The sequence below is a fragment of the Nicotiana tomentosiformis genome, chromosome 11 (genome assembly GCF_000390325.3).
Source record: "Nicotiana tomentosiformis chromosome 11, ASM39032v3, whole genome shotgun sequence".
NCBI lineage: Eukaryota > Viridiplantae > Streptophyta > Magnoliopsida > Solanales > Solanaceae > Nicotiana > Nicotiana tomentosiformis.
The window spans coordinates 68,899,758-68,926,041 of record NC_090822.1 but is presented as its reverse complement, the minus strand read 5'-3'; the positions used below and the strand labels follow the sequence as shown (position 1 = coordinate 68,926,041).

Below are 26,284 nucleotides of genomic sequence, written 5' to 3'. Positions count from 1 at the left end.
TACTTAATCAATAATGAAGTGTCTCAATGAATGAGAAGAACTCCTTATTTATAGGAGTACTAAGGCACAAAAAAGTCCTTAAGATTAGGTAAAGTGGTTGCTAAGGCATAAAAAGTCATTACAATTAGGTAGGGTGATTGCTAAGGAGTAAGAAAAGTCATTACAATTAGGTGGGGGGGAGGCCAAATCCCTTTGGGGCAGATTTGGACCTTAAAACTACTAGTTTGGGCCATTGATTTGGACTCCAATTGTGCTCCCTTTGAAACACCCCCTTTTGGACCTCTTTTAAGCTCATTTTGAGCCCCTTTGGTGGACTTCAAGGGTTGATTTGGTGGCCCAATCTTCCTCCTCTTGGATTTCAATTTGGATCACCAAATAATTGTAAAACTTGGATAATTCATCTACTTTAGGCTTGAGCTCTTCCTCTACAATTAAAAGCTTATTTATTTGCCATTGAAGTCCAGCAGCCTTAGAGTACAACTCTTTAGCTTGAGATCTTGTAAATGTCCTTGGAGCTTCCAAAACTCTATCCTTGTCCTTGATGCTATTAGTGCAAGGCCATGAAAACTCACGGCCATAGACAATGCAAGACCATAAAAACTCACGGCCATAGACAGTGCAAGGCACTGTCCAGGGCATTAACATCAACGCTCATGACAGTGCAAGGCACTGTCCAGGGCATCAACCTCAGTACCCTAGACAGTGCAAGACACTGTAGTTTTGGCACCTCTGATGGTGCCTTGCACAGTAATTTTGGCGCCCTTGATGATGCCTCGCGTCGGCGAGGTTTACCAGAGCTACTTTTATTTTCCTCCTCAATTTTGGGACGTGTTCACTTATTTAAAAGCCCCACTTCGTTCCCCCACACCCCAAACACGAAAACCTACTCTAGAAAGGGAAGCTATCGAGAACCTAACTTTCCTAAGGTCCCTCTATCATTCAAGGCAAGTTCTAACGATGATTCTAAGTTAATTTCAATTCTCCAACACCTTATTAACATGGATAAATCCTTCCACTCATTAGATATTCGGTCGAAACACCATTGTTGAGAAAGGAAACCCTAGAATTCGAATTCAAGAGGAGTGAACTTCGAAAAAGTTAATGCTTATACTCCCTAATCATTTATAACTATGAATTTATGAGTTTTTGGGAGAATAGTAAATAGGTTTGATAAAGAAAACCATAAGAACTATGCTAGGGTTGTGGATTATCGAATTATGATTATTGTAAACATTTGGGTGATGAGAAATGGTGTTAGTTGCATCTATTTGGGATTGTAGAATCACTTAGAAGTAGTAGAATGAGAACTTGGTGAAGAAAAGACCAATTACTAAGGGCTATGAGGCTTTACACCCATAAGGTGTTTGATAAAATTCCTAAGTTACTAAAACATGAGAATTAGTGCTAATATTGGTTCCTCTTGATATATATATATATATTTACGTAGATTATCGTTGAAAGAGGCGACAAACATCGCGATACTCTTAAAAAGGGCCAGAGCTAAGGTATGTGAGGCTAACACTCTTTACGTTTGGGAATGTTTATGATTCTCCCTACGTCCCATTCTTTATGACTGTTACGAGTTTCCTCAGATTGTAATTATGCCTTAGTCCCATGAATAGTTGTAGAACTTCTATTCTCTAGATGGCAGAATTTCATAATCGTTCAATATCCTATGAGTTTTGAGTTATGACAAATCAATTTATTATGAATACATGTCTCAGTCTAGTTCTATTCAGCATTCCAGTGTCATGTAACTCAATATGGTTCAGTATTTTAGTATCATATATTGCAGTACGATTATCAGTTCCTAATTCTGAATTCCTGAATGTTGAACACTTGTATTTGGGCATGAGGCCGCAGTTTATGCTTTATGCATCTTTGGGCCTGAGGCCGCAATTATGTATACGTATATTTGGGCCCGAGGCCGTAGTTTATGCACATATATATTGGGCCTGAGGCAGCCGTTTGTTTATTCAGATAAACATATGGTTCATCATTCATAAGAGGGAGTATTCATATCCTTACTTCCTTTGATCAATTTTGTTATCAGTTATCAGATATCATTTCAGTCATAATTTCAGTTTCAGTTTCAGTAGTTATCATTTCGGCTCTCAGTTATTAGTTCTCAGTTATCAACTCAGTTTTAGTTTCATCATTTATAGTTCTTTCTTTCAATTACTTTACATACCAGTGCAATTCAAATGTACTGATGTTCCTTTTTCCCGGGGCCTACATCTCACGCTGCAGGTGATGATTTACATGTTGACGATTCAGAGCGCTAGGATTCTCGTACCCGCTATTTGGTGACCCCCCAGTTCTTTCAGGGCATTATCATTACTTTACAGTCTTCCAATATTTATAGACAATTGGTATTTTCAATATTTCATTAGAGGCTTCATAGACTAGAGTAACAGTTAGACAGAGTCACAAGTTTTTCATGTTAAGCAATGTTGCTACCTATATGTTTCAGACTTATATTAGTGTTTCCGCACTTGATTTATATCATTCAGACTTTCAGTATATCAACATGTGTTAGTTTATCTTCCGCATTCAGTATGCTATGATATCACTTGTGATTCAGTCAGCCAGTTGGTTCGCTCGGTCACATGTAGTCAGGCACCGAGTGCCGTGTTACGTCCATGCCTAGGTTCGGGGCGTGACAAGATTCAACCAAGGAATAAAGGTACTTTCTTTCCTTGTATTTTGACTCATCATTTATTTTCTTCAATCTTCATACATCATTTAATAAAAAATAAGAAAATCAGCTTTATTTAACTAATTAAGTTTAACTTTTATATGATATTTTTCACAATCAAACTTATCTTCAATATTAGCTCTAACTTTTTCTTTGCTAAATTAAAATATCATATTAATGCTTCCTTCGCCGTACACTCATTTTAAATTTAAATATGTAATGGCAGGGGCTGATGTGTTTTTTTATTTTTATTTATTATTTTTTTGGGCTCAAATTCAACTTTGGTATTAATTTCTTAATTTTATGAATACAGTAGTCACCGACAACTTGTTTGGATGGTTCTTACTAGAGATGTACATGAACCGAATTGGTTCGAGTTTTATCAAAACCAAATCAAACAAACTATATCGATTTGGATTGATTCGGTTTTATAGGGGTTTTCCTTACTCTCTTAAAGTTTTTAGTAGTAAATATATATTTAGTAAATTTTGAAAAAACTGTCAAACATATGATCCATTAAAATATTCTTATGGGAGAATTTTCTTAGTAACACATGATAGTTATTTTTTTTGTCGTCTAACAATAATTTTTTGTTGATATACACTTTCAAGATTAACCGAATTTTAATAATTAAACATAAAATTCAATGTGATGATGAAGACTCACCCTCTTCGAGAAAAAGAAGAATGGATGAGGATTGAGACGGGGATGTTGACAGTGGGTTTGAGTCGGTGATTGTAAAACTTTCTTTTATCGATCTTGATTTGCGTATAAATTTCGAAACTATGGACCTAACTGAGGCGGAGAGCCCCGAAGTTCCACGGGTATCATAGAATTACGTTAGGTACCGATATGTTCTATTTAGTTTTAAATTATTAAAATAACATTTCAAATTCGAAAAAGATATAAGAATTTAATAGACCTTAACATATGAACAAGGAAGAACAAAGAGATTGGCGCATTTCAATAACACTTGATAAGAAAATGATGATACAATCCATTATTTGAAGTAAATAAAGACGGAGCTCTTCATATTCTATTAAATATTATACCCCATAAGAGAATCCCAAATATTTTTAGACTTTTTTAAAAAAGAAAGTTCTATATAAAGTCATAAAAATATATATGGGAATTATATATATTGATATAGCGGTTCTGTTCGATTGTTTTTACTCAATACCAAACCAAATCAAACCAAACCTAATCGAATTTTTTAAATAAGTTTGGCTTGATTTTTCGATTTGGTGCGGCTTTTCGAAAACCCTTGTTATTATATATCGTTTCATAACATATCATATTGTATAATATTATTTTGATGAATATAACATTTGAATAGATTATGATGTTTTATGATATCATGCACCAACAATAAACTTACAATATTATAAAAAATAATATTATAAATATAATATATAAAAAGGTAGAATAAAAGATAAATTATAATTATGCTAGAAAAAAATAATGATATAAATAAAATAATAATTTAACGGCTTGTTTGGATATTTGTTACCTATTGTCTTGTATCATATTGTTACTTTAAATACAATGTTTGTTTTGATTGTTACTTACATTTTATTGTATCGAATCGTTAAATTCGTTGTTACGTAACGACAAAAAGTGCCACTTATGGAACGACCGATTTGGTGTGATTATGTCATTTTCTTATTTTTTTTCTCATCTTGCCCTCTTTTATTATTAAAATAAATTATATTTTATCCTTTACCCCACCCTCCTCGAACTGCTGGGTGCTGCATATTCATGGACTGGCAAAGTGAACTCTCAATTTGATAAGGAGATCTTAGAGAGCTCTCTATCTTTCCCCAAATTCCGACTAGCGCGGTCGCATTCGAGATTATCCAGATGCTTACACTGGCTGGAATGCCCTTAGCTCTTATATATCCGTAGTTGGGATTTGTCGTTTCTTCGTGGCCATAACAATTACTTCAAGCAGTGGAAAGAACAAAAGATGTGCTCCAAGTCCTTGGGCTGTTGAACAGAATCCAACCATACCGGAATGGATGGTACAAAGTCCTCCAGCTTTTCATATTTTTGGAGAACTTCGAGCTATCAAGGAGACGAAAAGCTATGTGAAGTAAAATAAGAAAAGGTCGCCGATTGCTACTAAGAACCTAACAGAACTTTTTAAAATGTGGGTTAAAAAATCACTTGGGTAGGTCGGGGGTGAGAATTGGGAGGCTGCGCCCTACCTTGTTTTTATATAATAATATTACATCTTACCTTGCTTTCTTTATAATATTGAAAGTTTATTCTTCATATTGTTGCATAACATTATGAAATCAGAGGCGGATCCAGGATTTGATGGTTGCGGCTGCCACCATATTTAATATAACTTATCACTAGTCAAGGGGATTAAATTGGGATGTATATTTGATCGACTCGTTTTGAATTAATTCACTTCCTTTCGATTCGATCCATTTTGAATTAATTTGGTTCGGTTTACAAAAAAATTGGTGCATAAATAAATAAATGATAACCACACTAACAGTTTTTGGTCTTTTTTATATATCAAGGAAAAAATAAATTAGATGGATAAAAATAACAATTAAAATCAAATTCAAATAAATTTTTTGAGATCTAGAAAAAAGAAAAAAAACAGATATAACTTTATAATTTAAATAAATAATAAAAATGGGATTGAACAAAAAAAGTTACAAAGATGAAAAAATGAGTTTTTAGCCAATATTGTCCCTTATCTTTGAAGGTAGGTCGATTTTGGTCCCTCAAATATAGCCCTGAGCATATTTAGTCCCTTAAGTATGCTAAAGTAGAGCACCTTTAGTCTCACTGACATAATGTGTTAAAAAACTAACAATGTTACCCAACTCTGATTCATGAAGCAAATCTTCTGCTCTGAAGCAAAATGTTTCCTCTCCTTTTATTGGATAACGCAAATTATCACTTTAATTCCTCATTTTTAGATAGTGTCTTCTAAAATTTTGACCTTGAAAATATCCCCTTCCGTGCCAATTTTCAATGAGAAAATGATATTGTATAGCCGCTATAAAAATAATAGCCGAAAAATGTATAAAATTTATATATATATACACACACATATTTTGTATGTTAATATACAAAAATTATACAAATTTTATATACTTTTTCCGCTACCAGATGTAAATAGTTTATGGCACGGGCTAAAAGTGATAATACAATCTGATTATTCGTTTGCTCCAATAATATGCCTAGAAGTGATCCTGGAAGCTCTATTTTTTTTTTCAAATTTTAACTTTTATTTTTGGAAAAATCAACCAAAATTTTTATGTATATATATACAAAAAAATATACAAATTATATATATTTTTTCAGCAATTATTTTTACAGCGGCTATACGATGTCTTTTTCTCATCGAAAACTGGCACAAAAAGGGATATTTTCAAGGTCAAAATTTTAGAAGACATTATCTAAAAATGAGGAATTAAAGTGATAATTTGCGTTATTCAATAAAAGGAGAGGAAATATTTTGCTTCAGAGCAGAAGATTTGCTTCATGAATTAGAGTTGGGTAGCACCGTTAGTTTTTGAACATATTGTGTCAGTGAGACTAAAAGTGCTCCACTTTAGCATATTTAAGGGACTAAATATGGTCAGAATTATATTTGAGGGACCAAAATAGACCTACCCTCAAAGATAAGAGACAATATTGGTCAAAAACTCTGAAAAAAATAAAAAAGTTAAAGAAAAAGACAAGAAATATTAGTATAACATGAAATTCTACCCGAACGACCGGATAGCGAACCACCCTTTCTCGTCTATCCAAATATCGTGTACATCAACACGATGCAATCTACAATGCTACGTTATGAAACGATAATAACAACCATCTAGACAACAATATCATACAATAAAATTTAACTAACATGCCAAACAAGCCAAACAAGCTGTGAAGGAACCCGAGACAGATTAGCAGCCCCGCGATAGATAGCCTAAGCCCCAACTCTGCGCGTGTGTCCTCCACTTAAAACAGTTCCTCTCAACAAGCACTTCATTTGGTAATGGCGAGAATGGCTTGCTCTCACCTTCTTCCTTCCATGGCAGTTCCGCTCAAGTCTTCTCTCTTCAATACCTCTTTAAGACTCTCGGAACCCGCGCATCATGTGTTACTCATCAAAAGGCGCTTCTCCGTTGCTAAGATAAGCATGAGTTTGAGAGCCGGCATCGTTGGCCTTCCCAATGTCGGCAAGTCCACGTTGTTTAACGCCGTTGTAAGTTTGTTTGCAGTCTAATCTTTCCTTCACGTGAATGTATACCACATATTTGTTGAAATGCCGCTTATGCAATTGATACTCAGAAACTGGGCGTAGAAGATTAGAAATTGAACTACGAGTACGCGGGTATAATGCGCATAAATACTTGGAAATTTTATTTCCTTAATGTGCTAGATGTTTACTGGAGTTTAGTTACCGGTGCTTCTATCAGAAAGAAATGAAGGTAGATACAGTTAATTGAAAATTGATAGAGGTTCAACTGCCAAACTATAATACCGGTTCCATGATTTGAAGTTTATAGGTTACTACAATGACCTCAAGTTAATATATAATAATAACGGGGTTCATGGTCAAATATTTATAGATATTTAGTGGATTTCTTAATACACACACTATATATATATATGTCACACTATAGAACAGCCTTTACATTGGAAGATTGATTTTGTATATATTCCCAGATGCTCCTCGAGTTTTATTGGTGAGCTGAGCTGAATTGATGTTATTCTATCTGATAAATGCATACTGTATATCTGTATGAATTATTTGCTAGCCAGAGGGATTCTAACTGAGTTTTTGAGTTGATAATTCTGTTACTAGTTCTGCATGCTGGAAAAATTTTATTGCAGAATTTCTGTATTTACTTGCATTCTGTGGATTGCGTGGGTATTAAAGCTAGATACTGATGATTATCTTTATATATAATTGGAGTTCAATATCATAGCTCGAGGAGTTGGGTGTCAGTTCAAGTGTTAAACCAGCAAAATGGTAATTCTAGTGCTGCTTCTTTTTATGGTTGTTGATGTAGATCGCGCTGTCTTAAACTTCAAGTATCTCCGGATCCCTCTAGCATTAACTGATAGAACTGTTTATGCAGTTATTATCAGTGCTATTACTTATATTGATTGCTAATTAGTTGGTCCATATTTGTTCGACAGTTCTTTAATTTTTGTTCGGTAGTAAGTGTCAGTTGCATATGTGCTACTATTAATATGTTACTGTGCTCTATTCTATGTGAATTCCAGTCTGAAAAGCTAACAAATGATAACATATGCTGGAAACTTAATACTGTACTAGTGGAGTTTGCTGTCAGATGACTCCTTTAATTATCTGCTGGTATGTTTGCAGTTGGTCACTTATCCTAATAGCCATTACACACCATTATGTTCTTGCAGGTTGAGAATGGGAAGGCTCAGGCTGCCAATTTTCCATTTTGCACAATTGAGCCAAATGTAGGGATTGTTGCTGTTCCTGATACACGTCTCAATATTCTTTCTGATCTAAGCAAATCCAAACGAGCAGTCCCAGCGTCAATAGAGTTTGTTGATATAGCTGGGCTTGTAAAGGGAGCCAGTCAAGGGGAGGTTTATTCTCAATACCTAAAGTTTCTAGCATCAATTAATATAAGTCAATCTTTTTACTTATTGTATCCTTGCATCGGTGGCTTTATAAATTGAAGATAAGACAATAGCTTTATAAAAATTTCTATGGCAGGGCCTGGGGAATAAGTTCTTGTCGCATATTCGTGAAGTGGACTCTATACTTCAGGTTTTATATACTTTCAAGTGCCTATGTCATTATTATCTATAATCTTGTTCTATGTTGAATTCCTTGTTACTTTTATAGAGCCCACTTCCGTGGAAGTAATGATGAATCTATGTGATTGACATTATTGAAGAATGTGACTCGATCTTGGTATAAAGATGTGAAAAAAAAATGAAAATATAGATCTTGATGTATCCATTTTTGATAATAAATGAACAAATTTCCTTTCCACTAGGCACCATCCTTTTTTTTTTGAGATGGTAACATATTGTATATTATAATAAAATTAGTACATAGGTTATACTGAAACCATATTACAAGTGAGTAGCCAAAAGAAAAAAACTTGGTCCTTAGGCCTAACAAGATTCTAGGACATCGAGGATTGAAACAGTATCTTCTGCGTAGATATGTTTACACCAAAAGCAAAAAAGCAAAACACAATTAAGCTTGATCTTCTGCACATAGTTTCTTCTATCCTCAAAACATTTGGAATTCCTTTCTTTCCAGATTGTCCACCAAATACATGCTGGGAGCCTGGGATAGTTTTCCATTTATCTTTGTCTCTTGCTCCAGTTCCAGCTTCATCTCAACTGAAAAGAACTTCAGTAATCTTACTAGGCATTGTCCAAGCTATGCCCCTGAGATTAATAAAGATCTTCCATAACTGGTCAGTTATCTTGCAATGTAAAAATAGATTGCTAACTGTCTCAACATCTTCTCCACATAAGTGACATCTTGAGCACAATTGAATCCCTCTCTTTATAAGATTGTCTTGTGTCAGAACAACCTCCTTTGCTAGTAACCAAGAAAAACATGCTACCTTATAGGGAATCTTGATTTTCCATATATGGACAAGAGGGGTTGCTCTGATGGTAAGCAACCTCCACTTCCAACCAAGAGGTTGTGAGTTCGAGTCACCCCAAGAGCAAGGTGGGGAGTTCTTGGAGGGAAGGATGCCGAGGGTCTATTGGAAACAACCTCTCTACCTCATGGTAGGGGTAAGGTCTGCGTACACACTACCTTCCCCAGACCCCACTAGTGGGATTATACTGGGTTGTTGTTGTTGTTTGATTTTCCATATATGCTTCCAAGGCCAATTGTTAATCTGCTGGTGAGCTCGATTCAGGATCTTATATGAAGTAAGTGAAATATCATTAACAAAAGGCATCAAGAAGATGCAAAGGTTACAAAGAAACAGAAGGTGTTAACCCAAAATATAACAAACAAAAAATTTATCATAAGACTAAGGATCTGATAAATTCCAAAAAGATTCAGCGTAATAAACGGGGGTAAGATTAACCGAACTAAAAAGATTAACTAAGCATTTGGTTTTAAGTGATTGTTTGGCAGGTGAAATCCTATCAAAGCATCTCTGATTCTTTTCGGTCAATATGCACCACAAAATACAAGCAGGAACCGTCTCCCAGATCCTTTTGACGGTTTTCTCAACTTTCCATGAGCACCAACTCACAAAAGCTTCCCTGACACTACATGGCATAGACCAATACAGACCAAAAAGAGTTAGGAACATGTTCCACATGTCTGTTGCAACTGAGCAGTGAAGGAATAAATGGTTAATTGTATCAGACTTGTAGATGCACATATAACACCTATTAGGTTGTTGAAAATTTCTCCTGATGAGATTGTCCTGTGTTAAGCAAGCACCCTTTAGAGTGATCCAGCTAAAGCAGGTAACTTTTGGTGGCAACTTAGTTATCCAGATTAATTTCCAAGGCTATTGATCAATCATTTCTTTATTGGAGCTCAAGTGGGAGTAGCCTGCTTTGACCGAGTAAGTGCCTTCTTTGTTGTTGCCCCATTTAAGTCTGTCTCTTCTGTGGCTGTTGACTATGTTGTTATGCAGGCTTCCAAGAAGTGAAGCTAGATCTTCTTTCTCCCAATCATTAAGATCCCTTCTTTGGTTTAGTTTTCATGTGTTGTCCTCCCTGTTTTGAGCAATAGTAGAGTCTGGATTGGTTGCAATTAGGAATAATCGTGGATAGACCTCCTTTAGTGTAGTGTGCCCCAACCATTTGTCCTTCCAGAATTGTATGTGTACCCCATTTCCCACCTGCAGTGATGTGTTTCTTGTGAAATCCTCCCGAAGTTTCATGATACTCTTCCACCGCCCAGTTCCATATGGTGTTCTAACCACATTAGTGCAAAAGCCAGCTTCCTCCTGGTTATATCTCCAGTGCCACTTCATAAGCATGCTTTTGTTGTAAAGTGCTCGGTCTTTAACCCCAAGGTCGCCAAGTGTTTTTGGGCATTGTAACTTTGGACCATTTGACTAAGTGGAACTTATGTTCTTTACTGTTACCCTCCCATAGGAAAGATCATCTGAGTTTGTCAAGTTGTTTTTGCACTTTCACTGGGATTGAGAATAGGGACATAAAATAGGTAGGTATACTATCCAAAACACTAAAAGTACTGCTGCTGCCATGATGCCAATCTTTTCTCAAACTTTTCAATGATCACATTCCAGATATCGGTTGCCCTGTGTCTAGCACCCAAAGGGGAGACCTAAGTAGGTAGTAGGAAAGTGTTCCACCAGGCAGCATCCTTTGAAGGATCACTTAATATTGCCATGGTCAGCTTGAGATTGTTTTTTGATAATGATCTGTACTTACTCAATTAGCGTCAAGACAATTTTAAACTTTGTTACTTTCTTTTCTAGACTTAATAATTCCAAATGTATTTGTAGTATGAAAATAAGCATAAATAAATCATTCAAAGGCCTTCTTTTCTCCTTTGAGTTATAAGGCTGATTTTAGAAGAGTTCAGCGTCATACATTTTCTGTTCCTCACTTGCTGGAACTGCTTTTGTGTACTATTTCAGGTGGTACGTTGTTTTGAGGACAATGACATTGTCCATGTGAATGGGAAGGTTGATCCAAAATCTGATATTGATGTAATCAATCTGGAATTAGTATTCTCAGACATGGATCAGGTATTTGTTACAATTCTGCTTTACAGGTACGGTATGCTAATGTATAATCTTTAAAGAAACTGCATGAAAATCTCCCAAACAACTAAGGAAAAAAAAAGCAGTTGCCATTGGGATCCATTTACATTTTTTCTTCCTTCTCTTTTTCCATTATTGTTGTTAACTCCATTCCTTTCTGAAATCAGTTCGGTGGTTCATTCATCACTTAATTTCTGATCTGCAAGGGTAGAGGTTAATAGCATTTGATTTTCATGAAAACTAATGGGTGTTCTTGGCTGTTATACTGACAGCCGACATGACTATCTTTGGTACTGTTGCATGTAGGTTACTTTTTAAATTTGTATTATGAAGAAGTGATAACATCAGTTAAATAAAACGAGTTTGAATGTTTGTCATACAAAATTTGTATCTTGCTTGAGAACAGGGTCATAGTACTAATGATTTAAAATGTTATTGAAACTATAAGTACGGTCATTTATTTTCTGTGTTTGTTGCAGTCAGTGCCAGTTCTAAGTTTCTTTGTCTGATTAACATCATAAATATGATAAGAGAGATGGAAAAATAAAGGAAGACAAGATTATCTACGGTACTGCCGGGTAGGATGAATGCTAGTAATGTAGTTGTTGAGTTATCTATTAGAATTATAAAACCAATGCATATGATGTAGATGTTTCATCTCACAAATTCTTGTACATTCCAGAATGCACATTCAGTAAGTATCATGTGGGTCGGTAAACTGTCAAGTGAATAAGGAAAACTTCTTGATCGTTGGTTGAGGGGAATGATTTCTTAACTAAGCTCTATGCAGAAATTTTAGCTTATCTCTTAATCTGCAATCAAGAAGCTGAGACATTCTTGAAAAGACTAAAAGTAAAACTTCCCCTTCACCCTTTCAGTATGACCTGAAAATAAAACATAAAGTCATGCTTTTGGACCATCTTGTCTATGTAATACATATTTGCCTTCTGAATCGATGGCTGACGTATTTAATGGAACAAAAAGTTAAACAAAAAATTAAATGTTATGGACTCTAATAAATTTTTTCAAAAAGCATTAGTTTCAAAACAGTAAGGGAAATATAATTCTCTTTTTTAAGCACATCAGATGGAGAGGAATTATGTTTCCTATCGTATTTAAGGTCCTCCTGAGATGATGTCTAGAGTTTAGTTGAGAGTGAAGTGAAATACTTAAAAAAATAGATGGTTTATTTGCAATATAACTTATTTTGTTTGGGCTCAGATAGGACAATGTAGGATATAGAAGTATATAGAACAATAAATGATGGGGATGAATGGAATTATTGCGCTTATCTTCGGTTGCTTAATTGAAGAGGCAATCAATTATCCGAGCTCCTCATTTGTCCAACATGAAGTAGGAGTATAGCTCATGCTGGAGGCAGGCTGAAGAATGTTAGGATGACAGCTTGGAGGAAAAAGAGGACATAAAGACCCATGAGCAGTACATCTTTTTATTAAGATGGACAAATAAAGATTCGATCATATGTGCCATCTCAAAAAAAAAAGATTCGATCGTATGTGATAATGATAGTATAGCACGGTACGTGTATATTAATATATAGATTTTTCTGTACCTATGAAGCATGTATGCCTCCAACAGAATGTGCAGAAGACAAGGGGTGTGGATGATAATATTTTCTTTCTTTCTTAGCAGTAATTTTGCTTTCTCCTCGCAACGTTTCTGAGTATGTGAGCCAACTGATGGCACTAAGTTTCATCTTTTACAAGAATGCAGATTGAGAAAAGAATCGAGAAACTCAAAAAAGGCAGAGCTAAAGATTCACAAGCTAAAGTAAAGGTAAACTTATCTTTTCGTTTCTGGGAGATTGGGTAGTTCATCCTTGCAAGGTTCTAAAATGTTAACTGTTGTTTGATTGATATCCCATTTGTAAGTTACAATCGTGCTCTTTGGGATATTTATTTTTGGTATTCTCGTTTCAGGAGGAAGCAGAAAAGTCTGCCTTGGAGAAAATACAACCAGCACTAATGGATGGAAAACCAGCAAGATCAGTATCTTTGTCAGAGTTTGAAAAGGATTCTATTAAGCATCTTTGTCTTCTCACTATGAAGCCTATCATATTTGTGGCAAATGTAGCGGAATCAGAGGTGGCTGAGCCTGAAAATAATCCTCACGTCAAAGAAGTAATAAAAACAGCTTCTGAGTTAAATTCTGGTGTGGTAACAATTTCAGCGCAGGTTTGTTGACATCTTTCAGCAGACTTTTTCCTTTTGTATTTGAATGAATCAAAATTCACGCCTTATTCCATTTCAACCGGAGATCTTCATCCTATTTGCACTATCGTAAACTGCTTTATTGTCATATGTAGTTTTGGTCCTCGCTAGGAGTCTAGAAGCTCTTATGATAAAGTAATATCAGAAGGAAATATGGAATATGTGACATCACTTACCTATGAGTGAAGGGGCGAGAAGCATGAAATGACCATGGAAATCGAGATCTTTTAACCAAACCATTTTAGGGAGAGGACCAGTTATTTACCTGGTTGTTTTCTTTGTTATACATATCCTTTTCTTTTTCGCTTTTTCCACCTTCAGCGAGTAAGAGTTATGATGTGGTAAAATGAATCTAGCTTTCTGCACTTTTAAAAATCTTTTTGGCATCCAAGGGTTACTTCCAGTTGCTACATATTTCTGAGCTTCCAATTTCAGGTTGAATCGGAGCTATCGGAACTTCCTTTAGAAGAGAGAATGGAATATTTAAAATCTCTTGGTGTCGATGAAAGTGGCCTAGGAAATCTTATCAGAGAAACTTATGGTCTCCTAGGGTTGCGTACATACTTCACTTCTGGCGAGAAGGTGAAGCAAATAAAAAAGCTTTACTGACTTTTGATTGTTGGCATAGCTTTTGGTACTATAGTCTATGTGTGTTGAGTTTATTTTCGGGCAATTTGCAGGAAACAAAAGCATGGACCATACTCGAAGGTTTGCACTATATTTGCTCTAGTTTGTTCTTTTCTTAAAGGGGAAAAAAGCGGCTCTGGTCCCTCTCTTATATTACTTCCAATTTTGTTCATTTCTTTTATCTGACTAAGCACATAAAACATCCACTTTTCCTGATTTTGCTTTTAATCCTATGTTAATGGCACTTAACTTAATAGAATATCCTTGTGTTCTTGTCCTTAGTAGCTTTACTTAAATGGCAAATTAGCTTTTCTTTTAACTACCATTGTCTTTTCCTTTTCTTAAAATATTTAGTTTTAATCATTTAAAAGGGGAAAAAGGGAAAGCAAAAAAGTTCTAACCCCGTCATGCTTATCATTTTCATCCCTCCCCCCTCCCCGCAAATTGTCTCTGCAAGTCTCGTTCTTTTCTCTCCATTCAACCAGCAGCCTTCCCACTTATTCTCCCTCTCTGGATGCTGCCTTTTTCTCTCCCTTGGTACTCGTGCAAACAACCATATGCAGCGCTCTTTCCTCTTCTGAGCTCCTCCACGTGGAAGTTTTCTTCTCCCTAGTTCATTTTCTTTTGATGTCGAACTCTTCCTCGTCGTGGGTCAATTTTTTGAAAGATTATTCTGGGATAGTTGTTTAGGTCAATTTTGAAGATAAAATAAGATAAAATTGTATACCAGATTCAACTGTGGATAGAACAAAGCAATGCAACAAGATAGTGAAGGTGAAAGAGAGGCTAATTGTGCTACGACTGCCAGCAACAGAAGCAAGCTAGCACGAGGAGGTTGTTGACGAACATCAACTTTCAAGATGTACAAATATATTTATCTGTTTATCATTTTTCACCAATATTTAATGAAAATGAGAAAGAAAGGCAGCCTTTAATTTTCTGTTAACTGTTGTAGCAGAAGTGCCACACTAGAAAATGGAGGTTTTATGTACTTAAAAATAGAGGGACCAAATTTGGAATTTGCAACAGAGGGAGTAAAACTGTTTTTTCCTCTAAAATTTCTTTTACTGGGAACTTGTAACTGAGTCACTTGTGCTTCTAGAAAAGTGTAAAATTTCCTTTTTAAATAGGGTACGGATTTGAATATCTAACAGGCTCTTGACAGACGACGTGGCATCTAACCCTTCACAATCCTTTATACTAAACATGTTTGTCTAACCATTATGATTACACAGGAATGACTGCGCCCCAAGCAGCTGGGGTTATTCACTCCGATTTTGAAAAGGGCTTCATCAGGGCAGAGACGGTGAGTATCATGTAAAAATGTTGAAGTAGGGCATGTCGTAAGAAACAGTAAACTAAGCTTTGGTCACTGTCCCAAGACATTCATCATGTACGCTGTTTTTGCTTAAGAGGAATACCATATAGTCAATAAAATTTAATAGGCATGCACATAGATCCTACACATTGCAAAGATAAAGATCAAGAGCTTAAAGCTTCACATTGTTTAGACGATGAAGATATGCTGACAATGGTAAAATTTGGATTTCTGGGAATACACATAAACGTGATTGATCTTGAAGACTGGATGTAAGCATTTCTGTGAATAGTCACCTTAGATTGATAGAGTAAGTCAAAGCAAGGTTTCACAAGATAGGTGGAGCTTGATCAAACCGTTTTGTTTGGTCGTATGTGGTTATAAGTGAATTTGAAGAATTGAGTCTATTTTACGGCTGGAAATATATAACTTCTTTGGCATGATTTTAACTTACGAATTATGAGTCTATGGATTTACCCATCTTACCAAACATAGAAGTTTTGTTTAATGTTATTCTGGTGCTGTTAGGGCTTGTTTGTGCATAAAATGATGCCTAAAAGATGTTTAAATAGTACAGTCAGACCTCTCTTTAACAACATCCTTATATAACATCACTTCACTATAAAAGCCAAGTTTTTCCGGAACCAAATATCATGTGCTGTTATAATATATGTTTTCAAAAAATATATGTTTTCAATAACAACAATTCGCTATAATATCCAAAAATATCTGGAACAAACGAGGCTGTTATAAAGAGGTTTGACTGTAGCTGCTAATAGGATGGATCTTAGCTCAACCAATGACGACAAATACGACTCAATCCAAACTAATTGGGTCGGTTATATGAATCCTCAGCACCCACTTATCTCCATTTGAACAAAATAGTAGCGGATATATGAATCCTCAATACCCGGCCTAAAAGACTGGTGGAAAAAGCTCTTTTTGTTGGTCAAGACCTTTTGTTGAACTAAGCAAGTCTGTTTTCTAAAAGAAGTACTTTTCTTCTCATGGATTTCTTCCCGTTCAAGCCGGAAAAACCCCATAGCTATAGCTATCCAAGAGTGAAAGTGAAAGGCTTTCAAGCGGGCGCGGATGCCGTCGAATGGGCTCTTTGCCACAGAATGTGATGTCTTAGCTCAAATAATTTAGGATTTGCACTTGTTTAGTTGTGACTTTGAAGGTTTAGATCCATTACATTGCTAAATGTTTTTTGTGTAATCGCGTGGTTATCTTTTCTCTTGCATTTCAAGTAGCCCAGGAACTCACGCTGCTGGATGTGAGGAACTGTTTAGAGCTATCTTATGAGTGCTTGGAGTTGTTTTGCTCATGGAAATAAGAAGGCTAGAAACTTGCCAAAAACTAGATGTTGGAACCATTTCAGCATAGTTGACCATCACCTTCCAACCTCATATGCACACCCAAGCTCGGATGAGCTTGTTGTCAACAATCTCAACCACAACTAACGTAGAACTATAGTAGTCATCGTTAGTTATTTTTAGGTCAGATGAGCCTTGGAAATAAACAGTTTCAATAATTCTGTCATCTAGGTATATTTTTCTGGTCTTAGTATGTTATTAGCCAAGTGTTTTTTCTATTAAGTTTTTGAATGGTTTTCCCTTTACTTATAAAAAAAAGAACTTCTTAAGTTTTTAAGTGGTTTGTTAACTTTGCTTCTTTGCAGGTTGCTTACAATGACTTTGTTTCTGCTGGTTCATTTGCTGCTGCAAGGGAAAAAGGACTTGTAAGTTGGCATTTTCTTATATTCTAAGTTGCACGGACTCTTCGTTTTTGGTGCCGCACCCGTCTCGACACGGGACAGGAGCGGGATACTTCCCAGATTCGGTCAACTAACTTTGGATACTTTGACCTGAGTCCATCGACAAATTTGGGGGGAAATTGAGATTTTGATTTCTCAAAATTAAAAATAAAATAGATTTAAGACATGCGAAATGGCATACCTTCAATATTGTAGTACTTTTGTCTCATATTTGCTGCTTTGTGTTCCAGAAAAAACAAGAATTCAAGGGGTCGTGTTCTGAGTTCGAACTTATAGCTCTATTTTTTATAATTTTGAATTTTTTTAGCCGAATCCCAGCACCCGTATCCATACCTGGATCTGCACCCGAATCTTAAAATTTAGATTTCGCCGAATCCGACACTCGGATCTGTGCCCGTATCGGATGCCCGCACCCGAGTCCGAGCAACTTAGCTGATATTTATGGTTCTTCTTGATAGTGCATCGTTGATTTTTGACAACTTCAAGTGTGGGGAAGTGTATAGAATATCTTTGTAGTATTTGATTGAGACAGTAGTGCAGTTATATAACCCATTTGATAGTCTACCTGAACCAAGTGTATGATTGAAATTTGAAAACCTTGGTGCCTTCTTTTCAATTTCAGATATATCTGAACCCAATAGGGTCCACCCCATGGCCCAAATGTACCCAGATAATTCCTTTAGTACCTGAAATGACTCCAGGAATCAGTTTAAACGTTGGGACTCATGATTGTGGTATAATTTAAAAAATAGATAAATGTTTAAAGTAACAGTATATAAGCTAAATATTTCTATGTTAGCCATTAAAAAACTTTATGAAAGAAAATGCCCCCCATAAATTATCAATTTCACCAATGAAACAGTAGCTCAGACCTTAGCTGAGCTTCAGTGGTGCTGAGCTTCAATGGTGGAGAGGGCTTGACCCTTACGCCATGAGAGAGGACAATGGAGAAGCAAACAAGAAGAATGAACATTCTAGAATATGATTTATTGAATTAGAAGTCTGAGTGGAGAACCCACTATATACACGGATGAGATGAAGAATGGAGAATGGACCAACTAACTAACTGACAGCTGACAACTACTCCACTAACTAACCGTCTCTAACTAACAACTAACTACTCCACTTATCAGCTAATGACTAGACTAAGAAACTAAGTCAGTAAATAGTTAATTAATCTTAACACCCCCCTCAAGTTGGAGGTGTGGTAAACACAGCCAACTTGCCTAATGTGGCACTATGCTTGATTCCAGTTAGAGCTTTAGTCAGAATATCTGCTAGCTGACTGTCTGTCCTGATATGGTGAAGTGAAATCAAGCTTGCCTGCAGTTGATCACGCACAAAGTGACAATCTACTTCTATGTGTTTGGTTCTTTCGTGGAAGACTGGATTCTTGACAATGTGGAGTGCAGATTGACTGTCACAAAACACTGAAATAGGCATGGAAAAAGAGACAGTCAGTTCTTCAAATAATCTGCTCAACCATACCAATTCCCCCACGACTTTCCTTAGAGCTCTATACTCTGCTTCTGCAGAGGACAGAGATATAGTCTCTTGTTTCTTAGACTTCCAGCTGATGGGGCTATTGCCTAGAAGCACCAAATAACCTGTAATGGATCTCCTGGAGTCCGGGCAGGTTGCCCAATCAGAGTCACAATAGGCTTTGACTGTGCAATCTGCATTTTTTGACATGAAGATTCCCAAAGTAGGGTCATTTTTTAGGTATCTGAGTAGATGAAATGCTGCCTTCAAATGAGGCTCTCTGGGCTCTTGCATAAACTGACTTAAATGTTGAACACTATATGCAATGTCCAACGTAGTATTAGTTAGAAAATTCAGTTTGCCTACCAGCTTTCTATAGTAAGTAGGATCTTGCAGGATGGTGCCTTCCCTGGCCTTTAGCTTTATGGTGGGATCTAAGGGTGAAGAACAAAGCCTGTGATCTAAGCAATTGTATTCTTTCAACATGTCCGGTATAAACTTCCTTTGAGATATAATAGCACCATCATCTTTGTACATGACTTCCAAGCCCAGGAAGTAATGCAGTTGGCCCAGGTCTTTGATCTTAAATTGCTCATGTAGGAAAGCCTTTAGTTGTGCAATTTCCTACTGATCAGTCCTAGTAAGTAGCACATCATCCACATATACTGCAACATATACTGAGGATTCTCCATTTCTTTTGTAGAAGAGGAGTAGTCATTTATGGAATGTGTATGGCCCTTTGAACACAAAGCCTCAGTCAACTTTGCATACCACTGTCGACTAGCCTGTTTCAGACCATAGAGAGATTTGTTCAGCTTGCAAACCAGTCCTGGCTTATCTACAACAAGTCCAGGTGGGACTTGCATATACACTTCCTCATTAAGATCCCCATGAAGGAAGGCATTGTTCACATCTAGCTGAGATATAGACCAACCTTTCTTCACTGCTGTGGCTATCAATACTCTCACTGTTGTCATCTTTACCACTGGTGAGAATGTTTCTGTGTAATCAATTCCTGCCTGCTGAGTGTAGCCTTTGACAACCAATCTAGCTTTGAACCTTTCAATACTACCATCAGCTTTATGCTTCACTTTGTAGACCCATTTGCAACCTATTGCTTACTTCCCAGGTGGTAAAGCTACTAGGTCCCAAGTGTGATTGGAGTATAATGCTTCAAACTCTTGTGTCATTGCAGCTTGCCATGCAGGATCAATAGTTGCGTCCTCATATGATGATGGTTCCCTGTCATGACAAACATTTCTCACAAGAATCTGACTGTTAGGAGTTAATAGATCAGAGGCAATATGGTGGTTCATAGAGAACAAGGCATTAAGAGAACTAGGATTTGATTTGAGGTTAGGAAGGGAATGTACGTAGTCTTGCAAATAACTAGGTGGCCTATGTGTTCTTAGAGATTGCCTCAGTTGTGGAGGTTCTACATGGGCAGTGTTTAAAAAAGCGCCCTCTTCCTCGCTTTAAGCGAGAAGCTGCACGCTTCACCCTGCTGAAGCGACTCAGGTGTAGAAAAGCGACCGCTTCCCACTAAAAAGCGAGAAGCGGGAAAGCGATGCGATGTGAAGAAGCGACCGCTTCTGTGTTTTAAAACAGACCCAGCCCTATTTTATTAAAAACGAGGTCTGGTCTTTCATTAAACGAACAAATGCAATGCGACTAGGGTTTTAAAGACACCGGTCGACTTCTTCTTCATCGACTGAAAGCATCAACTTCTTCAACTTCAAGTTCAAACAACAGGTATGTTCTGATTTTTCTCCTCCTTCTTCTTCTCCTTCTTCTTCTTCTTTTCTTCTTTTTCTTTTTCTTTCACTGTTTAAACGTCCAAAAAGCAGCAAAATGCTGGCGAATTATTTTTTTACCTTCGGTTCTTTCTCAGAATTGATGCCAATTTTTAATAGTGAAAGAAAAAATTGCCCAGTTTACTGTCCAGTTTTTTTTCTCCTCTGCCCATTTTTTTTTTTTATTTTACCTCTAATTTTTATATCCTTTATTGTTAGTTCTTATTGTCTTTCTTATGTGCTATGTAGTTGTTCTTTTAGTGGCGAAGAAGTTGAAGAAGTTGACGAGCAATATAATAATGATAATGGAATACAAGAAGTTGACAATCTTGTAGAAGAATAAGATGCTCATTTTGTGCTTTAATTGATGCTACTATTTAGTTTTTACATTGAAGTATTGAACATTTGCTTACAATTACATATGTTGTTTATGTAGTATTTATTTTATTTTATTTATTTTTTAAAATTCCGCTTCTCGCTTCTCGCTTTAAGCGAAATGGGGGTTGTCGCTTTTTCTCGCTTCACGCTCTTCACAACACTGTACATGGGATTGTTCAGTGTAATGTTGTGGTGAAAAAGGTAATGGGGAATTGGGTATTATAGAAGGTGATGGGGAGGCAACATGTGTAGGTGACATAGAGTTGGATATGCTGTCATCAGGACTCCTTTGATCATTGAGAGCTTCAGACAGTTGTTGTGTGATGTTTGTGTTACCAGAAGATTGTTCACATAGAGACTTAATGAAGGGAATTGAATGAGGAACACATGGTTGGGAAGATGCATTCATGTTGACTGCAAATGGAAAGATAGACTCATTAAAGACTACATCTCTGGAAACAAGAATCTTCTTAGTGGCTAGACTTAAAACTTTGTACCCCTTTGTGTTGAAATGATAGCCAACAAATACATGTGGTGTTATTCTAGGTTCAAACTTGTCCCTGTGTGGTTTAGGTACAGTAGGATAGCACAGACAACCAAAACTTTTTAGGTGAGAATACTTTGGCTTCCTTTTATACAATAGCTCATATGGAGTCTGGTTTTTAATAGAGGTAGTCTGTTTATAATGTAGGTGGCACAAAGCACACATTTATCCCAGTATCTTAGGGGCAATTTGGATTGGCAGAGAAGTGCTCTGGCTGTTTCAAGGAGATACTTGTGTTTTCTTTCCACCGCACCATTCTGCTGTGGGGTGTAAGGGCAAGTTCTTTGGTGGATGATACCTTTAGATTGGAATAACATACTTGCTTCTGTGTTGGTGAACTCTAGTCCATTGTCTGTCCTTATGAATTTGACAGTTACAGCAAATTGGTTTTCCACCGGATTAATGAATCCTTTGAGTACTTGGAGGGCATTGCTTTTGCTAGATAAGAGGTGAGTCCAGGTGGACCTACTGAAGTCATCCACCATGGTCATGAAATATTTGTATCTGTCATGTGTAGGGACATGATATGGACCCCATGGATCAACATGTAAAAGCTCAAAAATTCTGTTGGTTGTACTAGTTTTCTGAGGAAATGGAAGTCTTTCTTGTCTGGCCATTGGGCAGATGGTGCAATTGAAAGGTTGTTTGGGAGAAAAGGTTACAGGAATAGAGGAGATGTTTTTCATTTTGATAAAGGGAACATGTCCAAGTCTGTTATGCCACAATACATCCACATTGTCTCCAATACACAAATGAGAAAATACACTAGAAGTTTAAGAGGATGGATTCACAAGAGAAAGTTGTTCTTCAATACTTGCACATGAGCTATTTACAACTGGATAAGAGGGAACACACTTATTGACATGTAATGGCTTATTTACAGTAGAATGAGAAGGACACTGCGTGTTACAAGTGCAACAAGTAAAAAAAGTTGACAGGGTATCAGTGGTCTTTACTGCAAGACCACAGGGCTTGCACTGTTGTTCTTCAAGCAGCTTGGGCACAAGATGTACATCCCATCCTTGACTCTACCAATCACCAGAGGCCTCTTCATTGAAGGGGCCCGCAGTATGCAACTGTGTTTGACAAAGGCAACAAGACAGTTGAGATGAGAGGCCAAGGAGTGAATAGAGATCAAATTTATATCTAAAAGAAGGAACACACATCACTCAGTCTAAAGTGATCTTAGGAGTGAGCACCACACTACCAATCTCTGTCACCTTTACTTTATATCCATTTGGAAGTATAACTAATACTCCCTCTGTTTCAATTTATGTGAACTCATTTGACTGGGCACAAAATTTAAGAAAAGAGAGAAGACTTTTGAACTTGTGGTGTAAAGTGAGACACATATTTTTTGTGTGGCTATAAATCATTCTATAAAGGTAAAATGTTTCCAAATAGGGAAAGAGGTAATCTTTTTGGCACGGACTAAAAAGGAAATATGTTCACATAAATTGAAACGGAGGGAGTAAAGGATAGGGTAAGGTTATTATGCTGGTTAATAGGGATCTGTTAAAAGTCATATTGTTTGATGCCCCTGAATCTATAATCCATGAGTCAGTTTTGTTTTTGAAATATTCACATGACGGTTTACCAAAATCAATAGAGGAAGTGCAAGCTATGATACCCGTAAAGTTTGCTGCTCCAGATGGAATGTTGGTACTATTTGTGCAATCTTTTCCTCCTCCTGATTGAAATTGCTGTAACAGGCTCACTAGCTGGCTATATTCCTCCTTGGTGAGGCTCACATTTTGAACATTAGCATGAGCAGCATAATTCTCATTATCAGCAGGTTGAGTATCTGTGGCTGTCATATATGCATTAGTCATTGCTCTATTTCCTCTATTGAACTTAGTGTTCTGGTTGCCATTGGGATTATGCCCATAGTTGAAATTTTGTCTTGGATTCTGATTGAAGTTGGAAACTTGATTGTGACTTATATTTGGATTCTGATTTTGGCTGAAAATTTGAGGATAGCCATGGAGTTTGTAACATCTCTCTTTTGTATGCCCTGGTCTCTTGCAGTGATCACAGAATGGTCTGTTTCTATTGTTGTGATTGTTTTTGGGAGAGTAATTTGTTTTGAACGACCCTGGTCTGCATGTGTTAGCACTGTGTTAGCACTTAGGGCTGATGACTCAATGGCCAAATGATTATGAGGCTTGATTTCTCTCTATCTTTCCTCTTGAATCAATAGTGAAAAGGCTTGGGCAATTGTGGGAAGAGGATTCATCATGAGGATACTACCTCGAACCACAATGTATATCTCATTTAGTCCCATAAGGAACTGTATCAACCTCTTGTCCTGTTCAGCTTTATGCATATATTCCTTGGCTCCACACGTGCAATTGCAAGTACAATGAGATCCAGCGATTAGAGTGTTGAGTTCCTCCTATAACTTCTTCATCTTAGTGTAGTAACCAGTAATATCAAGGGCTCCTTGGGATAGATCATTGATTTCCCTTTGAATCTGGTACAATTTTGTTCCATTGGTTTGATCATATCGATCTTCGAGTTCTCTCCACAATTCAACTGAATCTGTCACATACTCAACACTGTCTGCAATTTCCTTAGCTAAGGAGTTCAGGATCCATGAAGTTACCATGTCATCGCACCTTTCCCACAGTCGATACTTTGACGAGTCTGGATCTGGTCTTTTGCATTCTCCGTTGATGAAACCTAGTTTATTTTTCAGTGACAGGGCTTGCATTACACCCCTTCTCCATGATCGATATCCAAAATCATCAAATGGAACAGGAACCAACACTGCTCCGGGATTGTCAGACGGATGCATGTAAAAAGGACTACTAGTATCAATAATTTGCTGGTTATTTAGGGGATTCAGCCATGGATGGCGTAGACTGTTCATCATCTCCGACGGTAGTCATCTCGTACAGTGTGTAATTTCTAAGTAATTGAAGACTAGAAAGTTGTAACTACAAATTTGGGAATCTGACAGTGAACATAGTATGATTTTCCAAAAATTACGACTTAAAAATCGATTGAAAAAAAACTTGCATGTGTGCAATCTAATCGAAATCGAGATTAATGGATTTAGGTCTAACAGATTCAGAGGGACAAGTCGAAACCTGTGGTTTGGCTCTGATACCATATCAATTTCACCAATGAAACAGTAGCTCAGACCTTAGCTGAGCTTCAGCGGTGCTAAGATTCAATGGTGGAGAGGGCCTGACCCTTACGCCATGAGAGAGGACAATGGAGAAGCAAACAAGAAGAATGAACATTCTAGAATCTGATTTATTGAATTAGAAGTCTGAGTGGAGAACCCACTATATACATGGATGAGATGAAGAATGGAGAATGGACCAACTAACTAACTGATAGCTGTCAACTACTCCACTAACTAACCGTCTCTAACTAACAGCTAACTATTCCACTTATGAGCTAATGACTAGACTAAGAAACTAAGTAAATAGTTAATTAATCTTAACAATAACCTTGGATATCTATCTTTGGCTTGTGCTTAGCGCCCATAAAATAACCTTAGATATCTATCTATCTTTGGCTTGTAAGCACATTAGCACATCCATGCAGTGGTAACACCAAAATAGCTTCCTGAAGCAAAAAGCTTTGGCGAACACAAGTAAAGACTCCATGTTTTTTTTTGGGTGTTATTTTCTGATTACTATTGATTGGAAAACATTTTGCTGGAGCAAACCTTTTTTTAGTTTTTTTAGTGGACCACTTCATTATCATGTCCGATTCCTTGATATTTGTATAGCTTATGTAATTGGATATTATAGTTGTTACCTGAACTTCTTACTTTGGCTCCAGCACTTCAAAATAAGATGTTAATTGCCTCCCCTACCCCCAAATTCTAAAGAGGCTGCTAAGTCTCATGTAATTGTAAGTATGTAGTTTTTTTTTCACAATGATAATTGCTTGTGTACCAGAATATAAATAGTGCTGTTTTGTGCCTACCGACCCATGCAAACAAAAGGATAGATCAAGCTGGTTACCAGGTTTATCTTTGTGTATGCAGTTGAGGTTAGAGGGGAAAGATTATGTTGTGCAAGAAGGAGATATAATGCTGTTTCGGTTCAACGTCTAATTGTAACACAACTGGTGAAGGAGATGTCACGAATTTTTATGATGCCCGCGGTTGTTCTGAACCATTCAGGTTTCTGAGACAGCAGATTTTGCTACGGAATCAGAGTTTTTTGTCGTGAAGCCTATATTTTATGAGCTGGCCAGGTTTGTGAATTTTTAAGGCACTGCAAGTGGTGCTGATAGATATATGATTTTTTTCTCAGCCGCTACAAATCTCAATTTGGATTGTCATGTAACATTCAATGTCCATAGGTCTTTCGACTTGTGTAATATTGTTGTAATTCATTCACTCCTTACCACCCTCCCATACGCCTTAGATGGGCAATTGCATATGTTTAAAAATAAACGGAAAGAAGAAGATTCAAAAGTAGAATATTTCGTCATTTGATGGGTTGCGAATTGTCCAGCAGTCGGTGAATTCTTATAATTTTATAGCTTGAAAGCTTTAGCTGCATGGTTGATGGAGATACTTGGATTTTCTATTTGCGCATTTTCCTTCTTGATTTCATTTCTGTGTGAGAGGGGACTAAAGATGTCTGTGGTGCTATGTAATTCTATTTCATGAGATTTTGTTCTTTCCCCCACCATAGTATGACGCAATAGAGTTCAAAGAAATACTAAATGTAG

At 36.8% G+C, this 26,284-nt stretch overlaps 1 protein-coding gene across 2 annotated transcripts; it reads left to right on the top strand.

The window, feature by feature from the left end:
* The first annotated feature begins 6,575 nt into the window (after positions 1-6,575).
* On the top strand, positions 6,576-26,040 carry LOC104089039 (uncharacterized). Of its 2 annotated transcripts, XM_009593852.4 has the most exons (11): positions 6,578-6,920; positions 8,099-8,287; positions 8,418-8,471; positions 11,308-11,418; positions 13,168-13,230; positions 13,374-13,628; positions 14,100-14,246; positions 14,345-14,372; positions 15,527-15,597; positions 17,291-17,350; positions 25,590-26,040. In XM_009593852.4, exons 1-11 carry the CDS (start codon positions 6,711-6,713, stop codon positions 25,656-25,658), a joined length of 1,257 nt encoding a protein of 418 aa, XP_009592147.1. In that variant the 5' UTR covers positions 6,578-6,710; the 3' UTR covers positions 25,659-26,040. The 2 variants fall into 2 exon arrangements, with proteins under 2 accessions (XP_009592148.1, XP_009592147.1); XM_009593853.4 differs by lacking the exons at positions 15,527-15,597; positions 17,291-17,350; positions 25,590-26,040 and adding an exon at positions 15,022-15,253 and having other exon boundaries at positions 6,576-6,920.
* Positions 26,041-26,284: the final 244 nt, after the last annotated feature.